The sequence below is a fragment of the Apteryx mantelli genome, chromosome 2 (assembly GCF_036417845.1).
Source record: "Apteryx mantelli isolate bAptMan1 chromosome 2, bAptMan1.hap1, whole genome shotgun sequence".
Classification (NCBI taxonomy): Eukaryota; Metazoa; Chordata; class Aves; order Apterygiformes; family Apterygidae; genus Apteryx; species Apteryx mantelli.
The window spans coordinates 119,959,096-119,984,539 of NC_089979.1; the positions used below are offsets into that span (position 1 = coordinate 119,959,096).

General features: G+C 41.3%; 1 protein-coding gene across 6 annotated transcripts in view; it reads right to left on the reverse strand.

Moving 5' to 3' along the window:
• Positions 1-456: 456 nt before the first annotated feature.
• The window catches only part of ZDHHC3 (zinc finger DHHC-type palmitoyltransferase 3), a 38,852-nt gene continuing 13,864 nt past the window's right edge, over positions 457-25,444 (reverse strand). For 3 of the 6 annotated variants that reach the window (XM_067291366.1, XM_067291365.1, XM_067291364.1), the window contains 8 exons: positions 24,047-24,376; positions 21,091-21,215; positions 17,743-17,839; positions 15,727-15,808; positions 13,953-14,083; positions 4,364-4,736; positions 1,961-3,171; positions 457-890 (listed from right to left, as the gene is read on the reverse strand). In XM_067291366.1, the coding sequence (XP_067147467.1) occupies positions 4,494-4,736; positions 13,953-14,083; positions 15,727-15,808; positions 17,743-17,839; positions 21,091-21,215; positions 24,047-24,352 (984 nt within the window). In that variant the 5' untranslated portion in view covers positions 24,353-24,376 and the 3' untranslated portion in view covers positions 457-890; positions 1,961-3,171; positions 4,364-4,493. Of the gene's footprint in view, positions 891-1,960; positions 3,172-4,363; positions 4,737-9,439; positions 11,153-13,952; positions 14,084-15,726; positions 15,809-17,742; positions 17,840-21,090; positions 21,216-24,046; positions 24,377-25,444 lie in introns of those variants that run through there. The other 3 variants (XM_067291367.1, XM_067291368.1, XM_067291369.1) reach the window with 3 other exon arrangements.

Genomic DNA, 25,444 nt, shown 5'->3' on the forward strand with positions numbered 1-25,444 from the left:
CCCACTGGGGAGAAGGGACCACACAACGACCTCCAACAGCCCTCCTCTGCCCAGCCCTTGCTCCGGTTCATCCCACAGAAACGCACAGACTAGCATGCAAAAGTGAAATTCGTCCAGTGTAGAGGAGGGAAGAAAAAAAACAAAAAAACACAAAGAAACCCACCACAAACAACAAAAAAGCTATTTTTACCACTCCTTTGCATTTCTAAGATTTGGGGAACACCAAGAGGAGGCAGCCATTTGGTCACAAAACATGGTCATGCTCCTTCCCACTGCTTGGCCCCTGCAGCCACTGCAGCTAAGACACCCTGGCGCCCCTCGGTCACCACAAGGCCACCTCCTCCCATGGCATGGAGACCCTAGAACCAGGGACACACTTCCTCCATGCAGAGTGGGCACATGGGCTGCGTGTGTAGTGACTGCTAGGAATGGAGGAGCACGCAGTTCTTAGTGGACAGAAGTATTAATTCTTTAATAAGTACAGTAGCAACTGGAGGCATAAAATGAGTTACAAGTAGCAAAATATATATATTTGTAAGAGATGTAAATTCTTTACTTGCATAGAAAAGCTGCTTTAGAAGACACTGGATATAAAGCACAGAAGTACTTTCCACATCTGTCACACCCCATCATCATCACTCCATCATCAAAAACTCATACTGAAGCAGTGAGCTGATCTCAAGCAGATTTCAGCGGATCGTGTGTCCAGAAAGCCTTACAGTTCCTCCATTTGAAGCACACCGTGGTGGGGCAGAGCGTTATCCTGGGGTGTCCCGCGTTTATAAAACACCATGGGCACAGCGAGGCATTCACCAGGAGTCTCGTCCCTTACAAGTCAGACGTGACACATGCCCATCACCAGGCACCGACCCTTCCGGTGATCCACAGCTCTGTTGACAACAAGAAAATTCATAGCAGCAATCAAGTAATCTGGTCCGAAGACTAAGGCACGATTTAACAAGGGGCAACAAGCACATGGATGGAAGGAGAGAAAAGTGGTGGGTTTGGTTTCGGTTTCACACAAATCATGTTTGGTCTCAAGCTACCAGCTAGTAATTACAGGAAGAGGTTTATGCTCGACCTAGGAATAAAACAGGTTTTTGCATCTTATAAAGATTGCTGCAATTTTTGACTTTTCACCACGCTACACTGAGACAAAGCAGAGCAGGAGATATCCTGAGGGCCATTGGGGCTTTGCAGGGAGAGGACGAAGGGGTGGGAAGGGGGCAACCGACAGTCGAGAGACACCCCAGAACAGCCAATTTGCTGGACCAGAGAAGTCACTGAGCTGGGTGACCAGGGTGACCCAGCTGGGACTTGGGGGACACCAGAGTAGGGAGCTGGACTTGGTTCCCCACGGCTCTGTGTAGGATACAGGGACACAGCCCTTGTTTCTCCTTTTGACTGTAATTTCTCCATGGAGTGGAGAATCCATTTCTTCATAGAAATTTAAATCCAACCTACAGGTTCAGCTGAAAAAAAAAAAATCTCTTTGCTCTCAAGAAGTCAACTTGCTTCCTGACAGAAGCTTTTTGAAGCAGGTTTCTGAGCAACCCCAGATAAACCAGTCACTTTTCCCCTCTTTTGTCACTGCAAAGAAAAATAATCAGAGGCAATTTTCCAATTCCAGCATTTTTTTCCTGCTCTTGGGCTATCAGCCAGGTCAGAAAACAGGGGAGTGCTCTGTGGGAAGAGGAGGAGGGAAGACGGCTCTTCTCGCTTTCCTTCTCCTCTGCACACCACTTTTCACCTAAAAGAAAGAAAAAAGCCTAGGAAGGCCGGTACATGAGGAGCAACACAAGAGGTGGAAAACACAAGTGAAGGACATGAGTCCCCACAATGAGGTAAACCAGGTCTGGGAGCGGAGGAGGAAACGTGCCGCCTCCATCCACGTGTACCCAAAGCAGCCTAAGTGGTGTTCACGTCCCAAGAAGCGCCGTCAAATACAGCGCAGTCTCACCCGAGCCAGCGTTCAGCACGCTCACGGCAACGCGAGCTTTCCCTGTATTTTCCGGCCCTTCGGAAAGGACTTTCCGAAGCCCGCTCGACAGCCAGGCTGCTGTCAGAGCAGCTTATTCGAACGAGCGGACGCCTGCACGAAGCCTTGTCTCACAGAGCCAGCGCCGCCGCTGCTTCCCAGCAGTAAACAAGGGACACGTGACTGATGCCGGCTCCAGGCCCTGGCGGGGCAGTCCTAACCCCTCTGGGAAAAATAACAACAACAACAGGTCACTCTGACAATCAGCACCACAGATACAACTATCAAATTACCCCAAAACGCTCTGTTTTCAAAGTCACCTGCCTTTCCCGCATTCATTTTCAACCAATAAGTAGTTTCCCCCCCAGGGCCCTGTAACACCATTCCCACTTGGCCGATACGGCAACAGAGGCAGAGAGGTTTGCTGGATGCGGAGGCTGAACCGCAGACCGAGAAAAGAAAACATGAGTTAAAAGGGGAGTCTCAGTTTTCTCCTTATACGTCCCTACTTCTCCCTGTATGAAACCCCTTACAGGGCTGCTTTTGCCCCGATGTCCCTTTACAGGGAGGCCTGTCCCTGACGGGCAGGCGCAGGCTGGGTGCCGCGCGACAGCCTCTTCCCTTACATCTCACTGCTACGGAGCAAACAAATCCAAGCCCTCCTGTCCAAGTGACACAAGAGGACACCTCAGTTCCCCCGAAATACAGAGGGTTTTTTGTTTTTCGGGGTTTTTTTGAACTAAAACTTATGTATAAATACACAGCTCCTACAGATTTTTTTCATCTGTTTTTCATTTAAAAAGAGGCAACATACTGGGTAGGGGGAGCCTATGATTTGGAAACATCCCCCGTTTTCTAGCCAAGCTGTGCTCACACCAGTCACTGGACTCAGTTTATTAACAGTCCCTTCATAGGAAAAAGGTATTGCAGTGGCAGAGGACAAGCCCAGTCCCTTAGTGAGATATCTGAATGTCACACCATTAATACATATTAAGATGCTGTTTTGGAAAAAAAAAAAAAAAAAGTACACAAATTCCATTTGGTATTGCTTCAATAAATTAAAAAAAACCCTAAATCTAGGTCTTTCCCAGTTCCATCCCTTCATCCCCCAAATCCTTTACCTTATTTCCTATAGGAAGCAATTATCTTTGTCCCATGTTACCAGGTGGGGGCCAGACAAAACCAGACACAGCCTGTGGTGGAAAACCAGCAACACGTGATTTCTAAGATCCTGAAAATTTTCCTGATAATTAAGATAAGGTGGAAGACAACATGAAAAAAAAAACTTTTTGAAGTACAGTTTCAGTCAAAACTACACTAACTAACATCTGGAACATGCAGAACATCTGTTACTTTTTGAATGCAACAGGTAGTGTCATCTTTTTACGATTTTGCAGCAATCGTTGCAATCTGCAGCAATCCCATCTTTCTCAGGCAGCAGATATGCTTTCCACATATTTGATTCTCCTAAGCAAGGAACTACTCCAAAGTGTTATGTCACCAGTAAAGACAGTCAACGCTCATCATGAGTTGTCTGCAAAATTAGCTTAAGAAAACCCTGAATAATGTCAAATGCTAGTAAGATAAGTCTGGCTAGCAAAAAAATAAGTTAAAAAAAATCTAAATTAAGCCAAATAGAGAGACAGTCTGTACCTCCAAAGGCAGAGTGCTCAAATCTCCCCCTCTTCTTTGACTGCAGAAATAGCCCAGATGGCTGGCTTAGAGCAGCTGCCTACTTTTTGGGTTACAAAGTCAGGCCAGATGCCTCCCACGCCAACAGTTACTAGGTGCTAAGGAATCGCGGATGCTGCAGTCCAGCTCCCCCGCTTCCCTCCTGAGCAAGGAGCCGGCCATGCAGCACCATCACAGATGCCTCTCCGACCCCGTGGTCATGCGCCCACGGTCCCACCTGGCATCGCCACCAGCATGGCTCGGCCGAGCCCCAGGAGCACGGTGAGTTAAATTTACCCCTAGGAATATTTCTGAGCCCAAACAAGGGAATTGCACCCAGGCTAAGCTCGCCCCCATCTCTTCCCAGGTCTGAACTCCCTCCGCTCTCATAAGCCAGAGACAGCATCTATAGGAAGAGCTAAAAAAAGGAGGCATTTTTCAAAAAAACCTTAAGAGCTGGGCTAATCTGACCATTGCTCAGTGCTTACCGTTTAGCCCTCCGAAAGGTTACAAGAACAAAAGATAAATAGGGTCTTTATGACAGCACATTTCTGGCTGCTGGAACCAATCAGTCCAACAATTAGGAACTTTCCTTAAAGGCCAAGAAATAAAAGCTCAATAAAGCAATTGACAGGGGTAGGAAAAGGAGCTTATGAATCACATCGTCTATAAAGCTTTCTCTGGAGATTTGCATTGCTTCTGCTAGTGTTGTACCTGGCTTCTGGATAAATACTTCTGAATTTTTTTTGCACCAAAAGTCCATTTAAAAATCCCCTAGATCTTCAGCACGAAGAGTTATTAAAAAACCTGAAAGCATCTCTTGACGTCTTGGAAGATGTTTTGCTTATTCATGTAATACTTGGACTGCAACGTCTTGAGCTAGAAATTGCTCAATTTCTTCTTGGGTCATAATTGCAGATGCAGGGGCTGCTGCTGCTACTTCAGCCGATGGTGGTTTTTTACAGTCCAGATTCGAAAAAGGACTGAACCAACCCAAGGAGAAAGCACCACCGAACGCCACTTTCATTCCTTCCCAGCCGCTGATCTTTTCCCACGTTGGCTTCTGATTTTTAAGACGCTCAATACCCTGCAAAAAGAGAAGAGTTTGGGGTTGTTTCACATTTAGAGCAGGTGTTTGTGCAGCAACTGCTGTAGCACGTGCAAAGCTACGTCTCTACAGCTGGGCTGTCGTTCAAGTTCTAGTTAGTGATGAAGACAGACATCCTCTTTTACTGATCTTTCATCTCCAGATTTAATAACCACCCCTAAAACATGACAAAATTCATGGACAATCCAAATCTTAATGCAGTTATTTCAGTATGAATTCCTATTGATTTTTGTTGTAAAGAGATGGCTGCTAAAAAGCCATCCCCTTTGAAACTTGGCTCTCTTCTCCCAATGCTTTTTGAGTCTCTCCAACGATTAATAAGATGCAATGCCAACTTAAAATTTCACCTTATTTGCTCATTTTTACAGTAGTTCAGACACAAGCAAAATACTGCAATGTTTTCCAGTCATCACTGATTTACTGTAGCCATATGTAGTCTTGTCACTAGAAGTTGACATAAGAGCAAGTTTAGTTTGCACCAGTTAAGAGCAAATATTGAAGGAGAAAAATTCCATTTCCATCTCTTAAACACACATCAACACGCAAGCTTTATACCCATTGGGGTGTGAAGAAATCTATACAGACTGAAGTGGAGACCTCAAAGCGGGACCCATCATTTTCTCTAAGAGGCTTTGGTCAGTCAATATTCTAACATATTCTCTCTCTAAGAACATGCCCTTATTAAAACAAGCATTTTTATTTTATTTCAAATATCAGGTCCATTGAATTTTGGCAGTGATTTTTTCTGGTAGTCTCCTCCATGTAGAAATATGGGACTAAGAACATTTTTAAGGTTACTGCTACCTGAAACAGGGCACAATTTTTTATGCACATCTTTGGCATCATAGAGGAGAGGAGTGAGATCTATAGCTGAGTATTATACACTCATAATAATACAAGTGACACTGTAGAAACTCTGTTCTTAATAAAGCAGGGATACTGGATCAAAGTTTTGAGACACTTGAGAAAAGGAAAAACAAGCACGTTCAGTTAAAACCATTTAAAACAGCAGTTTTATAACAGCTGGATGAAAAACTACAGTTCTTGTTATGTTCTAATTCTGCAGATTTACTCTAATTACCCACAAATCATTTCAAAACTTTGCAGGGAAAAATGAACACGTGCAGTATCTCAGCAGCACTCCAACTGCACTCACAGTAGGCCTTATAAATAACACAACATTTTAATGTAAAAGCAATTTGGTTTTGCAATGATACTGAGTGAGCATAAGCAGGCCCAGGAGGGAAAAAAAAATCCCAAAAAACAAAACAAAAAATCACACCATAAACAGAGGAATTAAATGCAAAGCTTTTGTGAACTTCATTCACGCCACATTTCTCATGCTGACTCTGGAGAAATAATGCAATATCAAAACTCAAATCTTCAAGGGTGGCAATCTTGAGAAAAATTCAGCCCCTGAAGCACAAGTGTTCACCTTGCAATGTTAAGCACAGAGAGGGGTGCTTTTGTGCCGGTCCCAAGCTTGCAAGCGCATTGTTTTGACCACGTCAATACGTTGCAGGGAAAAACCCTTGCCACCTGCGGCCCTTCGGAGGAGGCATGTGGTGCTGTGCGTGGCAGTGCCCAGCACCTGCCCGTACCTCCCGGGCAAGCCTGGAGACAGGCAGCGCTCATGCACAGCGGAGCTGAACCTTTGCAGGCTGCTTTAGCTTGTTTTTCCCCTCCGCGGCAATGAAGAGCTCATTTCAGAGTCCTGCAGCCGGGCAGCTGCGAGCGGGAAGGCAGACGCTTTTGCAGCTTAAGGCACAGGAACAACTCAGGCTCTCGGCTGTTCTTTAACAAACGGGAAAATATCTTACACATTAGAACCAAACTGTCACCGTGGCTGTAGCATTTATTGTGTGAGTATCTAGAGAGAAGAAAAACAAGTAGTACAGGGCAGGAGGAGAAACACACCAAGCATTTAAACTCCTCCCAGGCAGCACAAGCTTGAAGCCTGCCCTCACTCCCGTGTGTAATCCAGTTCAATCGACGCTGCTAACTAAACTGGGAATAAGAATCTTTAACGTTTCTGAGTAGCAACCCTGCTCTTCCCTCCCAAAAATCAACATCGTTCACCCTGCTCTGAACACTAATCTGCTAATCGAGGAGATAAGCAAGGTCAATTTCAGGCTGTACTAATGCCAGATTAGAGCGTGGTTACTCAGACTGGATGGGGCGTACTTTCTCTCTCCTGCTCTGACCTCACCGATCCCTTTAGCGCATGCATTCAAAGCAAGCAGAACTTTTAAAAAACTGTATCCTGTACTAATTTTGTCTACTTGCCCCATGGGCAGTAGGGTCTTAGGAGGATTATGGAAAAGGAGGAAAGGATAAAAAAAAAAAGTTTCCATGATATCTAATTTTAATTAGTGCTGCAGAATTACAGATAAACAGAGCCTAGTGGGAAAAAAAATGGTAATCAGTAACATACTGTTTTACATGAAACATTACCTAAAAAATCTGGAGTTGACAAAATTGTACCCCAGACTTGCCCTTAAAAAGAAAATAATAATAATAAGGGAGAAGGAAGAAATGCAGAACTGCATGTAGCATTGCAGACATTACACTGCTGTTTAAAGAAACTTTTTTAATATTTACCAAGTACCTCCCCCCATTACTTTTGAAAGTGATAATGTTGTATTTCAAATCAAATCACGTTTCTCTTCCCCATAATGTAGCTATTTCACCTCAGGAAAAAAAAAAAAAAAAGTCCTTCATTGTTCCAAACTACTTAATTTTTGAACAAATACTCAAGAGAAAAACCATACATGCAGAAATAAATACTGGACACTTCCATTTCAATCAGAGGTGAAACTCTGCAAATGCAGGGATGGTAGGATAAGGTTAACCTTTGCTCTCATAAGCTGTGATGCTTACGGATATACCAGAGTAGAGACACTTGCCCTGTCTCTTACACTCTTTCCCTCAGTACCTGCTCCTGTGCACTGTCAGAAAGAGGAGGCTGAGCTGGATGGACTGACCCAGCAGAGGTGATCTGCCGGGCAGCTCTCGCACATTAGAAGAAATACATGAGGTTCTTTTAATACACTTCAAACCCAAAAGCAAAGAGCAAACAGAACAAGCAGGCATTGTAACAGTTTGTAAATTAAGGTTAAGACACAGGAAGTATTGATTACTATTTGAAATCATGGTTAAGGCAGACTTTGACAGGAGACCCTCCTGGCCCTATGAAACATAGGACATAGGGGTTCCTTGAATTCATTCCTGCTGAAGCACAGCTTAATTTTCCAGAAAAGAAAGGCATGATCATGATGTAAGAATTGCCACTTCAATGCAGAATCCATCACAACCTATGCCAAGTTGTTCCAATAGCAAAGAGTCAATTAATCCCCTTAACCCCAGTCTGAAGTCTGTCTAGCTTCAACTTCCAGACTTGCCTGCTGTAATGAATGGGCGAAGCTGTGCTTGCCACAAAGGCACTCTGCCTGTGATCGAGTTTGTCCTTCTGTTTCTCTTGGCCATGCTAAAACAGAACAGGCACCCGATACAAGGTAATCCTGTTCAAGAAAAGACTTTTCTTAAAGAAAATCAGTAAGCCTGCCTCTAACACATTAATGCTGACCCACATTTGGTCTCATTATTATTGCATCAAATTGCACCACCAGATTGGTTGGTGCAAGTAAAACGGAGGACCCCGGACAACCAAGACACACACAGGCAAATAAATGACAGACAGCAACAGGTATTTCTACATGCTGTGATGATATCATTTAAAACCAAAACAGTTTGGCTGAAAATATCAATATTACATAACACTGTTTAGCAACTTGAATTTGTTAAAAACAAGAAAAACTGAGTAACAATAAATTTTTTCTACAATGGTCTGAACACCAGAACAATGCAATCAATCTTCCTCCAAAACATATAGGCAATAAGCACAACTAAAATAAAGCAACACTGGAATATGCATCAGTGGAATTCATAATCAAAACCATTTTTAAAGCTATGAAATATATGGAGAGAACCATTTGTTTGTTTCTTGTCTAGGTGAGTAAAGCAAAAAAAAAAAAAAAAAAAGTGATGTGATTTGATTTTGTGTCATGACTGTTTTAGGACCAGATGCTCCACCAGTTCAAGCTACCACCTGCACATGCCCTGCCAGCTAAACTCATACTGTCCAAAGATCCAGCCCTTAACTGTTAAGCTGGTAGCATTATCTGAAGAAAACCATATCAGAGCTACATATTTATTTACAATAGCTTTCCACTATCAGCAGACCATAAAAACAAAAACTAAACTTTTTCTTAACTTTTCATTAAGAAAAATTGTGTATGCAAAATCCACATTTCCTTCACAGTATTTTCCCAGTGAAGCACAAGTGCAGATAATGTGAATCTTTAAGTACAGTCTTACAGCAGAGAGGCGACAACATACTCTGCAGATCTAATCCTGAGCAAGCAGGGGAATACAGGCTGTGGGGGACACAATCAGTTTACACAGCTGATGCAGTTACTGACAGCCACTTCCGAGCGGTGAAGTAACGCTGATTAACAGATCAGTACATTACTGATTAACTCATTTTTAAACCCAAAAGTTGAGCACTAAGTTAGTTAACCTTCATATGCTTCTGCCAGCTTGTGTATAAAAGCGGAAGTTCAGAGCACCATTACGGATTTTGCCAATGTTTAAAGTGAAGAAAGAAAATAAGAACAGCAAAGCATTTTTTGGAAAAGTTTTATTGCATTTGTTTTCCATATGGAAGCATTGACAGATTGAAAAGATGCAGCATTCACATTACTTCCAAAGTGAGACATCCATTAATTTCTCCTTCCCTGATTTCCCTCCCTTCCCCCATGGCTTTGAATAAGTCTAAACAGGTCATTTTCCAAAAATATGACTTTATCTTAAACCAAGGAAAAAAAGATTCCGCAGGACTCGTGGACACAGTGGATTTATATTTCTTCTTTGTTTATGACCATTTGGTGAGCCCACGGGAGTCATGATGCAAAAATATAACAAAATTCCTGCCTGAACACAAGATGCCAGTTGTAGTCATGAATGGTTTAGCTTTACCAGTTTTTGGAATGCCTTCTGTCCCCCTGCTTTCAACAGCGCATCCTGTGTTATCCACACAGTTCATGACAGCATGCATGCTCCTTACCATCAATATTTCCCAATTTAGAATACATACACGTATATGTGTGTGCATTTATACACATAACACATGTATGCATAAATAAGAGAAAAGATTTACAAAGCTCTAAACCAGGGCAATGCTAAGAATACAGAGTCAATCACCCTGGTATACCTACACATCCCATCAATATTAGTTTTTATTTCATTCTGTCTGCCTCTGGGCATTCATATCAGTTTTTCACATTAATAATTTTTATCAGGCATTGCTCAAACAACTAATTTACCAAGACAAACACACACAAACAGATATCTCTGCTATCCTAAACACTTGAAAATTAGATTTTTTTCCTGCAAGTGTAAGGCATTTAAAATCCAGAAGGTCTTCTAAATCTGCCACAGTTACCATAGGAGGGCAACAATTTTCTGCACACAAGGGAGGGAACAGACAAAATAATGCCAGAAAGATGAAATCAGTTCTGTGGCTGGAAGGAAAGGGTGGAAGGAAAAAGGCCAGGGTAGGGTGGGGGGGGTGGGAAAAGTGGTGTTGGCAACATCTGTTTTAAATACTTTAACTGTACGTGATCACCAGGTCAATTGGCTCTCTTGCTGTGTCGCACTCTTGTCTTGCACCTTTTGGTAAGTGAAGTGTCTACCTCCCAGTTCAAGTTCATTTATGAAAGAGCAACGTGCTCCTTCAGGAAGTCCAAAGGTGTCTGTGTAGGACCTGGCACTCATTTGTCTTCCACAGAGCTCCTCACAGTCAGGAGACAGCATGAGAATCAACTCAAAAGAGGTGGGTCACAACAGAGAAAGAGGATCCCCTTCACATTAGTTACACCATACAGAAAGCAGATAGAAACAAAGGCCAGTAAAGTTAACGAGATTAAAAAAAAAAAAGAAAGAAAAAAAAGAAAAGAAAAGAAAGGAAAGCAAAAGAAGCAGCAGCAGTTTCAGCCAGAGATATAGAATTATCTAAAGTTGTGGAATACAGGGCTTTTTTTTCTCTGCAATTATCAGCCATTGAATAGACATAAAAAAAGTTTGTTCTGCTTTTTGTTTTAAACATTCATGGAAAATTTATAACAGTAGTGCTGTAATATATTACTATTTTAGTGGAAATGCTGGTCAAGAATTCCTCAGACCACATACTGGTACGGGTCTGCTTTTCCTTGGTCTGGTGTTGCGAATGGGCTAAGCCATGCTATAGAGAACGGATGGCCAAATACTGCTTTCATGTTCATCCATTTTGTTTTTTTAGCCCATCTTCTCTCTTCCTTTTTCAACTGTTCTATTCCCTGAAAACAGAAATATCACATTTTCAGTCAAATACTTAATTTTTGTAGTTCTGTATTCGGGGAAAAGTCTACTCTTCTCAGTTACCCCTTATCCAAAGAATGGAGTAAAAAAATAAAAATATATTTGTAAAGCCTCTCCTTTTTTTCCTCATTGTTTTATACTAAAAAAAAAATAAATAAATAAGGATAACAAATATTCCCTGGAAATAAAATTACTCTCATTTTGTTCGAGCCTGGAAATTTCATCAAATTTTTTAAGACCTGCCCTCCAATTGCCACAGATGTCAATTAAAAAAAAGCCCACCAACTAAAACCAAACACAAAGTATGTGTTTTAATGGCTGAAAGCATTATGTGCTAACCAGATGGAAAAGTTTTAGAGGAAACCATTATAAGCTTGCAGACAAAAAAAACCAAACCCAAGATAATCTCTATAATGCTCCCAGATTCACCAAGCAAGTTCAGGAAGTGCCCATGGTTCAGTGTGGCTGAGTACCTGGTGCCTCTTCATGTTTCATTACAATCACTGCCACAACATGCATGGGCTGACAGCAGGGAGAAAGGGTTAAATAATTATACTGATTTGAGAGAAATCATTGGCATTGTTTAGTAAAGGTTAGAGGGAGAACAAAAATAAGACATCAAGCAAATCAGCTGAAACATTCACTAGTCACTCAAACGAACAAACAAACTGTACTGTATCTAAAATCCATAAAGTTAATTGGGTCTTCCAGGAAAGCTACGCCTAGCTGCCGTAGAAGCAAAATTAACCAGTGCAGTCACTGGAGAGCATTACTCTTCAATAGGTAGCAGCAGCAGACAGGCAATTCTGTTCTTTAACTTAGGATCTTTTGAAAGGTAAGCTTCTCCTGACCTGCATCTCTCTTCTGTGCTACAGGTTAACACACTGTAATATATCCGTGTGTCTCAAATTCCTGATTCTCAGAGCTCTGCAGAAACAATACAGTCAACTGCAAGAGATGCACTGACCATTGGTAATGTCACCTTCAGAGGCTACAGCCAAATACTAGGGTTCTGGGTCTCTTCCAGCAGAAAGGGACCATCACTGTGGGATAGCGTACACAAAACGGTGAGGTGAGGTCTCCCAACGGTTGGAAGAGGGAGGTGAAAAACGGCAAGGCACAGCCCTGTCTCTAAAAGGTGAAGTAAAACAGAAAAAAGAGACCACAGCAGGAGGAATTTCATCTGGAAATATTCCTCCACTCAAAACACATTGCATCCCAAACACGGCTAGCCCAATGCTAGCAAAAAATAAACAATGAGAGATATCATAGACAACAAACACAGAAGTTTCCAAAGAGCAAAATCTCTACCTGTAAGTATTTAAAAAAAAACAAAAAGCAAAAAACTAAAACTAAACAAACAAAAACACCACACACACACAGGGGGAGCCCAGATTTCATTTTAATTTTAGATTGTGACATAGGTGATAACCTCTGTGGGTACCCAGCATTTGGGGGGAGGGAGGGAGGGGAAATCAAGGGACTCATTTGGGTACCTGGTTGTAGGAAGCAGGTTCTAAATATTCTTGCCAAGCTCTCAAACACTGAGAAATTCAGACGATGATTTCATCTGAATCGTTAGCATTGATAGCAAATGATAGAGCATTGTTAATTTATGTGATAACAAATAAACTTAAGCTTGGCAGGATCCTGTTGTTCTGTATTACACTGTACTTCCTCCTGGCAACCTCCCCATCAGAAAAAATAGTTGAAGTCTTCCTCTGGACACAAAAGAGCTGCGCAGTGTGATCATCAACCTCTTGCAAAAGCCCAGCATAAAAACAAGTACTGTGAAAAAGTCTGAGGAGCAATGGGCTCTTACACTCCATGGTGCCAGTTCTAGCTCTCTTATGGCAACAAGTATACATATTCCAGCTTCAACCAGCCATGCACAAACACGTGAAGGGGAAGGAAAACTAATGGGGGAGGAAGGAAGCAAATAGAGTTGTCACTCTTAAGACAACTGCTTCTCTTCAACCTCTCCAATTAATTCCAGTCTCTTGGTGTGAGCTACCACAGATGTCTGAGCATGCTTGGTGAAGGTCAGTAGTATTCACAAGTGTGAAAACATCACCAGGAGTCACAGGCTCTATCTTTACAGAAGCGGGCAATTGCAGTGATATATGAGGGACTGCAACACTAAGTAACCTCTACTCTGCTGCTTTTCATTTGGGGATGACATGTGGGTTTGCAGCAGAGCGTACCCACCAAGTTACCATGCACCTAAATGTTATAAACCTCCCCCCACTCTATTTTTTTTCCACCTGGCAAGAGTTTTGAACTGTTTAACAAGTGGCTAAAGCTGGAAATTTCCTAGACTTAGGAAAAAATAAATTTAAAAAATCCCTTCTCCACACCTCACTGGACCCTCCTACTCAATTTGGCTGCCTAACATGTAAAGCTGCAAACAGTGATGCCAGGGCATCCACAGTAGAATTTAAAATGACACCAATGTAACAGCACTCCAGAAAAGGAAAAAGATTCTCCAATCCACAGGGGCAAATGCTCTACAGAGAGTAATCCCAGTTACCAATGCTACCTTATCAAAGGTACTGCCAACACCACATCCCAGCCTATAAATACATATGTGCACACTAGCTCTCCCAGTAAGAGAACTTCAGGGAGTACAATCAAACACTGTGCTAGCTCAGCTTGTTACATCCGATTTTTCCTCAGAGGGTACACACACACAACCTCCCTGCACAATGAGGTAGAGCCCTGCAACATTTCCCTGTTTCTACAAATGGCAAAAGAGACAGGGTAAAGGGGAGCACCCACCGTTTCATCAGTGCAGATGGAGTGTACTTGGGTCCCAAACATTACCGAGGTGAAGATGAGGAATAGGAGAGCCTCAAAACACAGGAGGATAAGAAGAATCACTGTAGTTGGCGGAGAAAAGGAGCTGCATTCTGTGAAGACAAAACAGTGGAGTTGGAAGGGGAAAGATCAGATAATGCAGCAGCTGCAAAACATCTGCTAATCTATAAGTTTTCCATACTCGAATTGTAAAAATAAATTAAAATGGTGACCATACTCAAAAAGGCATATGGGGAAGTTCTGACATTCTCAAAGATATGCAACAAAGAAATGATCACTCCTGCAAGTGCAAGTGCAATATTTTCCATAATGATAAAGTTCATCAGAAATCTCAAGCTGGTGGTCCGAATGCAAGGAAGACTGCTTCTGCATCAATATAAAAATAGAGCATGCTTTCTTTCATAACTCCTTTAAGTCATAAGCCAAAGAAGTGTAATTAAGCCAAACTCTTGTTTTTTCTCATACTCTACCTATACTGCAACCTCATGGCAAAGTTTAGTTAGAGCTGAAAAAGTCTGAGAAGATAACTATAAAGGACAAACAGAAGAAAGCAAGAGGGAAAAAAATGTTATAGGGCAAAAAACACAGTGTTGAGTTGGTTCCTCCGAACATTTCCAGACTTCTCTGAAATCAATGAGTATCACTTTAAAAAAGTATTTTTCCCCCGGGAGAAGATGCTAACCTTTAACAGACATGCAATAATCAGGGGCCAACACCATCAATACAGAACCAAGGCAGAAGGAACAACACATCCATCTCTGTTCTGCCACCTGAATCTGGGGCAAGTGGGAAAGTGCTTCACCCACAGAAATCAGGCTCTGAGAAAAGGTACAGAGGAAACCTCTTCCTTTGATATATCCCTCCCGCAAGGCCTTGGCCACTGTAGTCAAAACCAGACTTGATCAGTGTCATTTGGCACCTGACAAATTTTTGCAGAATAACCTTATCAAGTTCAATTCATATGTGTAAATGCGCGCGTCCTCTGCAGCATGATTTACTAAAACTTGTCATTATGACAACTTAAATGACAAAATTAAATTCAATAAAAATTAAGCTAATGCTCTTCCAAAAAATCTGCAAGCAGCACACATACATCTGCACACACATTCTTCAGCAGCTAGCTATTTGACTCAACATTACCTAGATGGTTTCCTATGTATTATGTCATTAAAAAAATTTTTTTTCTTATGAAACAGCTTTGTGAAAACGTACTTGTCAGATTCTCCAGAGCCAGGGCTGGTAGTTTATTTTGTCCTTTTTTTTTCCTTCTTTTTTTAAATGGAGAGGAATTGTTTGTTCTTGTGAGGGTGGATTTTTGGATCTAAGCTAACATGTTTTCCTGGCAGTCTTGCAAGAATGATTCACGTTACCCTTTTAAAAAGGGCACACACATTCTTATCGTGCTTTGACATTCAGGAAATCAGTGCAATATTTGTGTAAACAGCAGATTACTGCACACATACTAACTAGGAGTCTTTACATCTCAGCTTCTACCTGGGCAGTCTCAGGCTTAAGTTGAAACAGGATTTCTCTCTTCAGAATAGAGACCCTAGCAGGTCAGACAGAATTATTAAGTTTCAGGATTGATCTTAAAAATAGAGATAGCACAGCAGAGTCCTGACAGCATCTCTCTGAAACCAGCATTACAAGGGGTTGCCTTACAAGCGAACCATGTTCTAAGGTCTGCTTCATAGGCTAATCTGATATTTGGAAGAGATACTTTGTTTGTACTCACTTGTCCAGTCTTCTTCAAAGCAATACAAGAAGTGAAATCCCACCATGATTAGAGCATGCAGGGAAATCAGTGCTATATACATCTGAAAAACAAAGAATGTAAAAAAATAGCTAGCAGGCAAAGCTTAAAATCAAAATGCTAAATCTTATAACCATTTTAAATAAAGCAATCAGAAAGCATTAGGATTTTATTTATAATATACAATATTAAATTTAATATTAATTTAATATATATTATTATATATAAAAACATATAAACACCCCAAAATCAAGCACCTTGAAGCTGGAAAATGCCAAAACTACACATGCACATTCTGGCATTGCTAATAGCTCTCAGTGCCATTTTACAAAGGCACAGGAAAGGGACTGTTTTATCCAAAGCCAGCTGGACACAGAACCCAGTCTCCTGCGCCCCAGCACAGTCTTCCACATAGCCTACTACCTTCCTCTCTGCTGGGTAAAGCACAGCTTTCAGAGAACAACACTCTAACATCAAGGCATCATGTCAAAGCTTAGATCCTTGCTCTCAAGCATGAGCGCGCTGTACCTTCCCAAAGAAACAACAGCTAATTTGTTTTAATCACATTAAACACTATCTGTTTTCCAGAATAAGTGAGAAACATGATTTTTTTAATAAGTATTTCTTCTGAGGCAGACACTGGCATGGAAAATTTCTGTCAAGATTTAACAGTTTGTACTTAATCTATTTTTTTAATTATGTCTTAGCTTTGTAACAAAAGCTTTAAATTATGCTTAGTGCTACATGTACACTCTACAATTTACAGACAAAGAACTAACAGGAAGAGTCCCCTGAACCTACTGACTGCAACAAAAGAGCCAGTAGATGCTGGAAATGGGAGAGATTGTGTTACCAGAGATCCCTGGGGAAGCAGGAAAAGGTGATAGGAAACTAATTTGCCTTTCCTTGAAACTTTAGTGTGCAGCCATACTTTCACCTCCCCAGATTTTAGAAAGAGTAAACAAAAGCAAAACCAGCAACCTTTATTTTGCTTCTCTCTCAGCCAACTTAAGTGTTTAATGCAGCCCGCTTCAAAATAGATGTTAGTTTTAACAGAAACAGAAATCCTTCTGATAGGATTCTGACAAGATACCCAGCTCACTCTTTACAGTGAAAGGACCCATGCTCAGGGGAAAAGAAATGGCATTCATTTTGTTCTGTAATACACATCCTAACAAGTCACACTGCAGAATGCAAGTTTAGGAGTAAGCCTTTCCATCCAACTGAAAATTTCCCCCTTTTTTACTTGGTAATGAGAACATTCTTCTTTGAACCTACAAATTTCCCAAAAGATTTATTAATAAAACAGAACATCACTGAAACTCAGCCTTGTAATGTTCACACTACTCCCACAAGATATTTGCAGTTGGCTTTCATGAAACAGATTTCAACTGTTCCATAAATACGTAGTATTAGAATTTGTGCTCCCATTTCTTACTCATTATGCCACAGATAAGGTATAAAAAGTCAAACACCTCCCTGATTTTTGAGTATGCAAATAATTTATTTTCAAGTAGAAGGTGGATAATCCTTGCCAAAAAGGATGGAGACTTCCTACTCCTTCTCATCAAAGCAGCAGCAACAGCTCTTACTTTATGGCCCCACACAGGCATTCATGCAACTACAACATTTAAGAACCCAAATATGGACCAGAACCCTACTGGACATGACACACCATAAAACAGAACAAAAATATGGCCCATTCCTCAAAGACCTCAATGAGATAATAAGCTACTTGCATTATGAAATAATATGCTAAACCAGTTGATAACACAAACCTCACAAAACCCTGGCAAATACTTCTTGTGAGGCCTTTTCCCTTTTGCAGTATCGTGTGTTCCCTAATTAGCAAAACAGAAGTCTCCAATACTTCCCTATGAAGTTTGACTGTAACAGGAAAGAAAAGAAAGCCAACCACCAGAGCCACTTCACAAACTGCACACGGCATCGCATTGCTGCCGACTGGACAACTGCAACCACCACTTGCACAATACTTACTGTAAACAGTACAAAGTACTTCTGGTTATTCTCTCCTACACAGTTATTGACCCACGGGCAGTGATGGTCCATTTTCCGAATACACCTCTTGCAAACACTGAAAGAATAGAGATCTTTATAGCACATTTCATTCCAGAAAAACAGCAAGAGTTCACATGCATTTTGGGAACACGGAGAAATAAAAGGAAAGAATCAGGGATGAAATTCGAACCTAAATAAATCCACTGGTCACTACATTAATATTTCTGGTTTGCTCACTTGACTATTTCTGTTCAAAATGAACCATATAACACCAAATCACTGTTGTAAAAAATTAATGCCAAGCAAAACACATTAACATAATATTCTCATCAGTGGTTATGCCAAGATGTGGTTTGAACAATACATTCAAGCAGATGGAATATGTATGTTTTAGTCTAGGTTTAACCTACTCGCTCTGCGAAAATGTCCATAGATTAAAAAAATAAGAAGTCAAAGATATGAAAACCAATAATGAATAAATTTTACAGTTGATAGTAAATAAACCTTAATATGTTGTTAACACTAACCAGTAGCAGGTGCTCGCCAAAAAGAAAAATAAAGCATTAGAAAAGATTCTTGACATGAAGGTAAGGCACACACTAGCATAAACCAGCAGTGGGAGTCAGTCAGGAAGACAGTTCCACAATATACACTCAAGGTAAAATTAGATGTTAAAGCACTTCACAAAACCAAACTAATAAAATAAACATTCAGATCCCTGCCAGTGTGCAGACTATGGCTAGGAGTCAAACAATTAAAAGATTATTACTTTGTCTGAACATCACACTCTCAGTTAGTCAGTAACTGCTTCAACTCACATCATAAAAGAAGTCTTTTTCTCTGCTGCTTTCTCATATGATAGGGGAGGAAAGGCAGTCTCCTGACACCACATTGCACAAACAAGTACAAAAATCAAACATGAAAAAACCCCAAACCCAAAAACCAAACAAAAAACTCCAAAAGGAAATAGCCATTCCAGAACAATTTTGGCCGCACGGAAGCAGAAAGCACTGAGGGCTCTGCTAATTTTACTTGCATTTTTCTTCTTATAAAGAAAAATACTTTGACCTTAAGGGAAATAAACAACAACATCCAAACACTGAAGAGACATCAGGAACACTCTCAGACAAAAATATAAATGTGGTCCTGCGAGCACATATGAATAAATAATAGAAAACCTCTCTCAGAACAGCCTTGCATTCAATCTACATTGTGCGAGGAGATAATCCCCAAGGATACATGCCATGCCTGAAAAACAAAAGAGCTGGGATAGCCCTAATCCTAAATGAAAGGCTGGTCAGGCAGGCCCAGCTTCTCAGCACGCAGCCAAATCCAGAGCCACTTCTCCTTGGGTGGGCACAGGTACCTATTCCCTGCTAGCCCCAGGTCCAGTGGTCAGCAGGAAAAGCCTGGTCTCGTTGGAAGCAGCAGCTCGAAATGAGTTTGAAGCTACATGAGGTCTGAAATCAGCTGGCATAGTAAAAATAAGAAGTTATCTGCCTGATAATGCCATACTTCATTGGACAAGTATCAATTACTGGCATTAAAAAAAAGGGCAGGAGGGACACTGTGCAAAGGAGGAGGACGCCTCCCTGTGGCCTAATTTACTTTGCACATTTTTCAGCATATGCACATACACTTCCCTTGGGCTTTCAAATAGGTAAGTACCAAAGTGATCCTTCAACTGCTCCTAGGTCTTAGTCCCCCCAGAGGGACAACCTGAAGCAGCCAAGCCAAAGACCACCTCCATGAAGGAGGCAGCTAAGGCAGAAAGGAGAGTTTTCATTCCATGCACATTTGGCAAAAGAAGTTAGAGGTAGATGGTAAAACTAGCTGGTGGAAAAGGAAACAGAAACTGAGAACGGTAGGCAGTAGGGATTGCCCATATAACACAACAACCTCCCCCCTCCAAACCACCCATCTTCCAAATCCTAGGAGTAGTAGTTTGCTGGGCATGGGGGACTTGCTTAATAGCATATGAATCAGAAAGCACTCTGCTCCCTCAGGCGCACAGCTAGCAGTACCTCCTGCTGCTGCATGTGCACAATCTTGCTGTGCCAAAGACCAGCACAAAAAAAAATCCACACAGAAAATCAGCTGAAGATTCTCAACAGCATCAGCGCTCAGTGGGTCACTTTCCCAAATCTTAATGTCTATAAAATTATCTTGAAGCAAATAAAGAGGTTCATGGAGAGGAGGTTTTGAGTTTAGCCAAAGAGTCTTTTTCATTTACCTACACTGCGAGTCATCAGCAAGACAGCATTTTAGATGCAAAGTTTCATTCATAATTGAAGGAATGTCAGAGGGGATTTTACAGTAGCATTAATAAGCGATAGGCACGATCACATTGCTCCTGCTGACTAACCAATTCCTGGTTTTGACTAAAATAAACAAAAAAACCACCACTGGCAAGCTGAAGCTCTGAAGAGAAATTTGAAAAATGCAGACAGCAGAAGTTTGTTCAACTCAGTACCACGCATCCCCCTTCCCACATGTCCCCTGCATGAATCAGCAGTAATGACACAAGCTCTCTCAGTATGCATTGGTTTTTGAGTAGATAAGAAAGGGATACCAGTGCAAACTCTGTAACTACTTACTGGAAAGAAGATTCGCTTGTTTTAAAAGCAGAAGAGAATTTTAGGAAGTAGTTATTTTTTTTGCTCACTGTCTTTAGTACTAAAAAGCTCACTATCAGTAACTCTCTTCACGGAGGTTTATCCTACCAGAAAAAGAAAGGACATGACAGATCAGTAGGCATACTGATCTATCACAAGGCACAAACAAAATTACAGTACTTAATGAGAACATGGAAGTCAGAACTTTAAGAAAAAATATGTAGTTACTGGAACTTTAGTTTAGAATTTAAATATCATGTCTAAATAGAATCTACAATTAGACAAATGGGTCCTTGAGTAATGAGTAAAAACAAAACTAAAAAGGACACTTGCCTTTGAGAGAAATTACATTTTATGGATTTCTGTGCATTCTGGTATCTAATGTCTCCTTCCAGGTCATGGCTACATGACGGAATGTGCTAAGAAAATTTATGGAATGCCAATTAAAGGTCTGAAGTCAAGGCAGTACTAATTTGAAGTGTTTCTCATTTTGTGAGAAATGGCCCCAGACTGCACAAAAAAGGCCCAAGATTTTTTTTTCCCAGAGTACCTTAAATGTGTTTGACACTATCAGTAACAGAATTTGGATGCCAAACTAACTTTAACCACTGAAGTCTCAGACTCCAACAATACATTAGATCAAGGCACACTGGATAATTCCTGAGCTCCAGTGGCATGTGGCACAGGAGCAGTTCCTCAGAAAACACTTTACCTGCAGTGATGTGCTCTGTCCGGTTTGATGCTACAGCATTTTGGACACTTGTAAACCACCTGTCCTGGCTTTAGCTGTAAACTCTCAATAAACTCCTTTGTGGCATTACCTTTGGGTACAGCACCCTGCAGAGAAAAACAAACCAGAAGATTAGTCTGTGGACACAAACAGTGCTAAGAACAAGAGAGCTAACTCAAAACTATGAGAGTGAAGGGAGAAGATAGAGACAAAAACTTCCTGAAACTCTGCTGACATTAGGGCAAGAAGATTCAGGAAAGAAATTAAAATGAGGTCCTAATATATGGAATCAGGTACTAAAAGCTAATTTTGCATTTATCTACTTTTTTGTTTTGTTTTGTTTGCAATTAATCCTCACTTAAGGAATTAGTCTTTTGTAATCCTATAGTAAAATTACCTCACAATATTTAGGAATTCTTATCCTTCTCTTGACATCTATCAATGAATTTATCATCCCAGTGTTTCTTATCACACACTGGAGACCACAAATGTTTCATACCAGTAGAAGCAGCAACTTCTGAAGTACCACTGTGTACATTAAGAGTTGCTGATAAGCATCTCATGTATTTATAGCCATGCTTCCATCTGTGTTATTCCATTTGTTATTTAAATGAGCATTTAACATTCAAACAGCACACACTTTCTAAGGATTTTCCCCCTCCCAAAATAAGATTAGAAAAATATTCTTAATTATGCAATTTCCACTTTAAAACATGTATCTATTAGTGGGCAATATACTGTTGCTGCATGAGCATGAACTTTCAAAAGGTACCAAGTCTACACTTTCCAGCTTTTCTAGGGCCACAAATTAACTCACAAATAAAAAAATAATAAAAAAGCAGTCATGAAATGCACTGTATGAAGTCACTGCTGGTACACAGGCACAAATGCATCTCCATAGACGCAGGCTTTTACACCAAAATAAACAGGGATGTAACATTACAAACAGATTTCTGAAGGAACAGTCTCCTCTTGACAAATCTATACAACCTCAACAGCAATAAACAGGAACAGTACACATTAATAAAAGAAGTGCACATTAAACCAGTATTTCAAAACTCTTGAGCAGTCTTTGTTTTTTTCCATAAGAACTTCCTGATAGGCCCGACCAATTTAAAAATTAACCAAGACCAATTTCCACAAATGCTACAACTCATCTCTGATTGATGTTCTCTCTCTTCAGTACACAGGAAAGCTCAAGACCTTAAGGACGTATTTAGCAAGGACACACCAGAAGCTGATTCTGAAGAGCATGACACATGCTATCAGCTTCTGAAGGATTCAGGTTTTCATTTATCTGTAATAAGAATCCTATTTCTGTTTGCCTCGATTGTGCTTTCTTTTACATTCTGATCCTAGATGCATCCCTGGTTTTCCATGTCCCAGCATCCTTTTCATCCCAGATTCACGCTGCGTGCCCTACATTGCTGCATCCCACCTTGCCTCTTATCTTTACCTCCTCCATTTTGTTTAGCTGATTGCCTCATAAAAATATCTACAAAGAGTAAAACAAAATCCTACTGGCTCTCTCCATCCACGCACAAAACCCCCCACTACACACTTGGAACTAAACTTTTTCCCCCCGATTACTCTGTTTTGTGATTGTATCTGTTTCTCCTACACTGTGCTTGCCCAGTCAGCTTTAGAATATAGCTTTTGTTCCAAAAGAATTATAGCTAACTCTGCAAAATAATTCTGGAGACCCAAAGGTCCCTAGGCATTAAAGCCACAAAACATACAATAATTAACAACAACAAAATTTATATCTCTTAGGATATAAACTACATAACAAACTGCTGCAAACCCATATACCTGAGTCCAATGATAGAAGTTTCAGTGCCTCAACTGCTGCTCATAGTTCTGCCAAGCAGCAGTGGCATGCAATGAATAAGTCTTTGCTTTAACATGTACAGCGAAACTACCCAAAATCAAGACACTTCTGCAGTACTGCGGCTTCTGGGAGAGCTGGAAGCTAAGCAATACAGACTACACTGAAGTTTTAATGGCCTGTAACGAGGCTCCAAGTAGGAAACGACATTTGGAAGGAATAATTAGAGTATCAGAGACTCACTGCCATTCCCAACAGCAACAAGCAGACTCAGAAGGAGGGGAGTAGGGAAGGCTAAGTTTGTTTCTTCTCCAGCTGACTAGGGGAGATGAGGCTTTAAATTGAATCCACCATCCAGAGGCTGATAAGCAAAACAAACCATCACAGGGCATTCAGAATGAGCAGCATGGTATGAAAACATATCTTCACTAGCTGAAAGATGAGAAAGCAACAGACCAGATCTCTCATGAAAATGTTCTATGGACACACAAAGCTGGGGGTGAGGGAGCCTTACAGTCCTTAAGCTTCCTGCCTGCCTAGGAACTTTCCTCTCTCTGATTCAGGAGTCTGGTAGCTTATTGCAGACCTAGAAACACAACCTCACTTTGGTAAAGGGATTTAATGAAAGAGCATGCGCACATAATATTTGTTTTAACATGGCCCGATAAACTCAATGAAATCACCAGTATGACAGATGCAACACAGCTTTTCAAAACAACAAACTTCTATCCCATTCTGCTGACGCAGTATTTGCCAAGGCAGACAACCCAAACCAGTTTTTCTAGCCTTCCTATTTGTCAAGACATGACAAGCCCCGAACACAGATCTGCCATTGGTGAGCAGAGAGTGTCACAGAGAAACACGCTCTTTCTCAGTGTGCAAAGAGGAGCTGTTCACACAACGGGAATCTAAAGCTTGGTCCCTGACTTTACATATGACTTGAGTGGGATGACAAATTAGCATACCACATCAGCAGCCTCACTCGACAGGCTGACACACAAAAGTTATTTCAATCTGCCACTCACTCAACAAATGAGTTACCCAACATCTAGCAGACAAGAAAAACACCGCCCATTTCTTGCTGAGACATACAGAGAGAGATATACTTACTGGATCTGTCAGCATAGCACGAAAATGCGAAGCCAAAGCGAGGAAAGCCAAGGTGTTGAACAGTGTGCCATTGATCACACTATAAACATAATCTCTTGATGGAACTAACATGACAAGAAGGACTACAAAGTCGGCATAGAACACCAGCATCCAGGTAACGACAGCACACGCAATACCACAGCCATCTCGAATAAACCACATCGTTCCCAGGGAACTGCGGCTAGGAGGTGGAACACACTTGTCTGGCTGGAGGTATTCAGGTTTCCTTTCAATATCTCTGGAGCGGTGGACTGGAGTAATCATCATAGGCTATAATGTCCATACTTGCATCTGAAAAAGGAGCAGAAATAGTGTTTCACTGCTTTGCAAGAAATGCAGAGCTCCTTTCACATAATGGTATGGGAATCATGTGGAAAATTCCAAATTGCAGAAAGAGTCGAAGAAGCAAAAAAGATAAATAAACCAATCAAGAAATAATGGATTTGGAAACCAGACTCTCATGCTTATCAGAACAATTCTTACTCAGAAGAATCTCAAAGTACTTTTAAGACTTACTTAATTACACATTAAATCCATGAGTTAGTCACTTCCACCCCTGTGGAGGAAAGGCAACAAGCGTTTAAGGAAGAGCACCGTGATTAGATAGGTGCCAACAGCCACAGCAGGGACTGAAGCAAGAACTGGACACTGGCATGTGGGAGAGGACTAAAGACCTGACACAGCTGGCAAGATCCCTGTTCTCTGGATCAGACCTCAGGAAGGGAAGGGTCTCTCCTACAGACACTGGAAGTTTAGCAAGTGGGAGAGGTTTCCTTTTGCTTTATCCATGGACTCGCAGCTTTGGAGCAGAACTGCAAAACCAAACCACTGAGGAATTACAGTGACAGGAACTACTGAAGAGACGGTCTGCACAGAGATCTTTACAGGAATTTCTAGTCTTGTCTGGAGCACACCTGTCCTAAATGACAACTGTCTTCCACTCTCACCTCCTCCTCTGGCTTTATATCCCTCTTAAGTTTTTTACTCTCTTTCCTTCTCCTGCCACCTCTGCTCCATCTCCCAATGGCATCTGTTTTACCTCCCCTTTAGCATTCCTTACTACATCCACTCCACTATAATCAGGGCACTAACATGACATCTGCTGCCATTGCCATGTCCTGTCCTCCTCTCCAAACATCTTGTCTATCCGGAGGGTAAGGTCCATCTCTGAGGCCATGCTGCTCCAGGTACGCACAATGCTTACTGCAGTTTCAGTTTTCCACCAAGCTTTAAGCAGTTGGGGAGTAGGGCGGAACAAAAACAGTGCCCATAAAACTTTGGCAAGGAATCAATCAACCTGTGCTGAGAACTTACACCACTCTGAATGTCAGAGCACACCCAGCATGTAACACTTTGAAA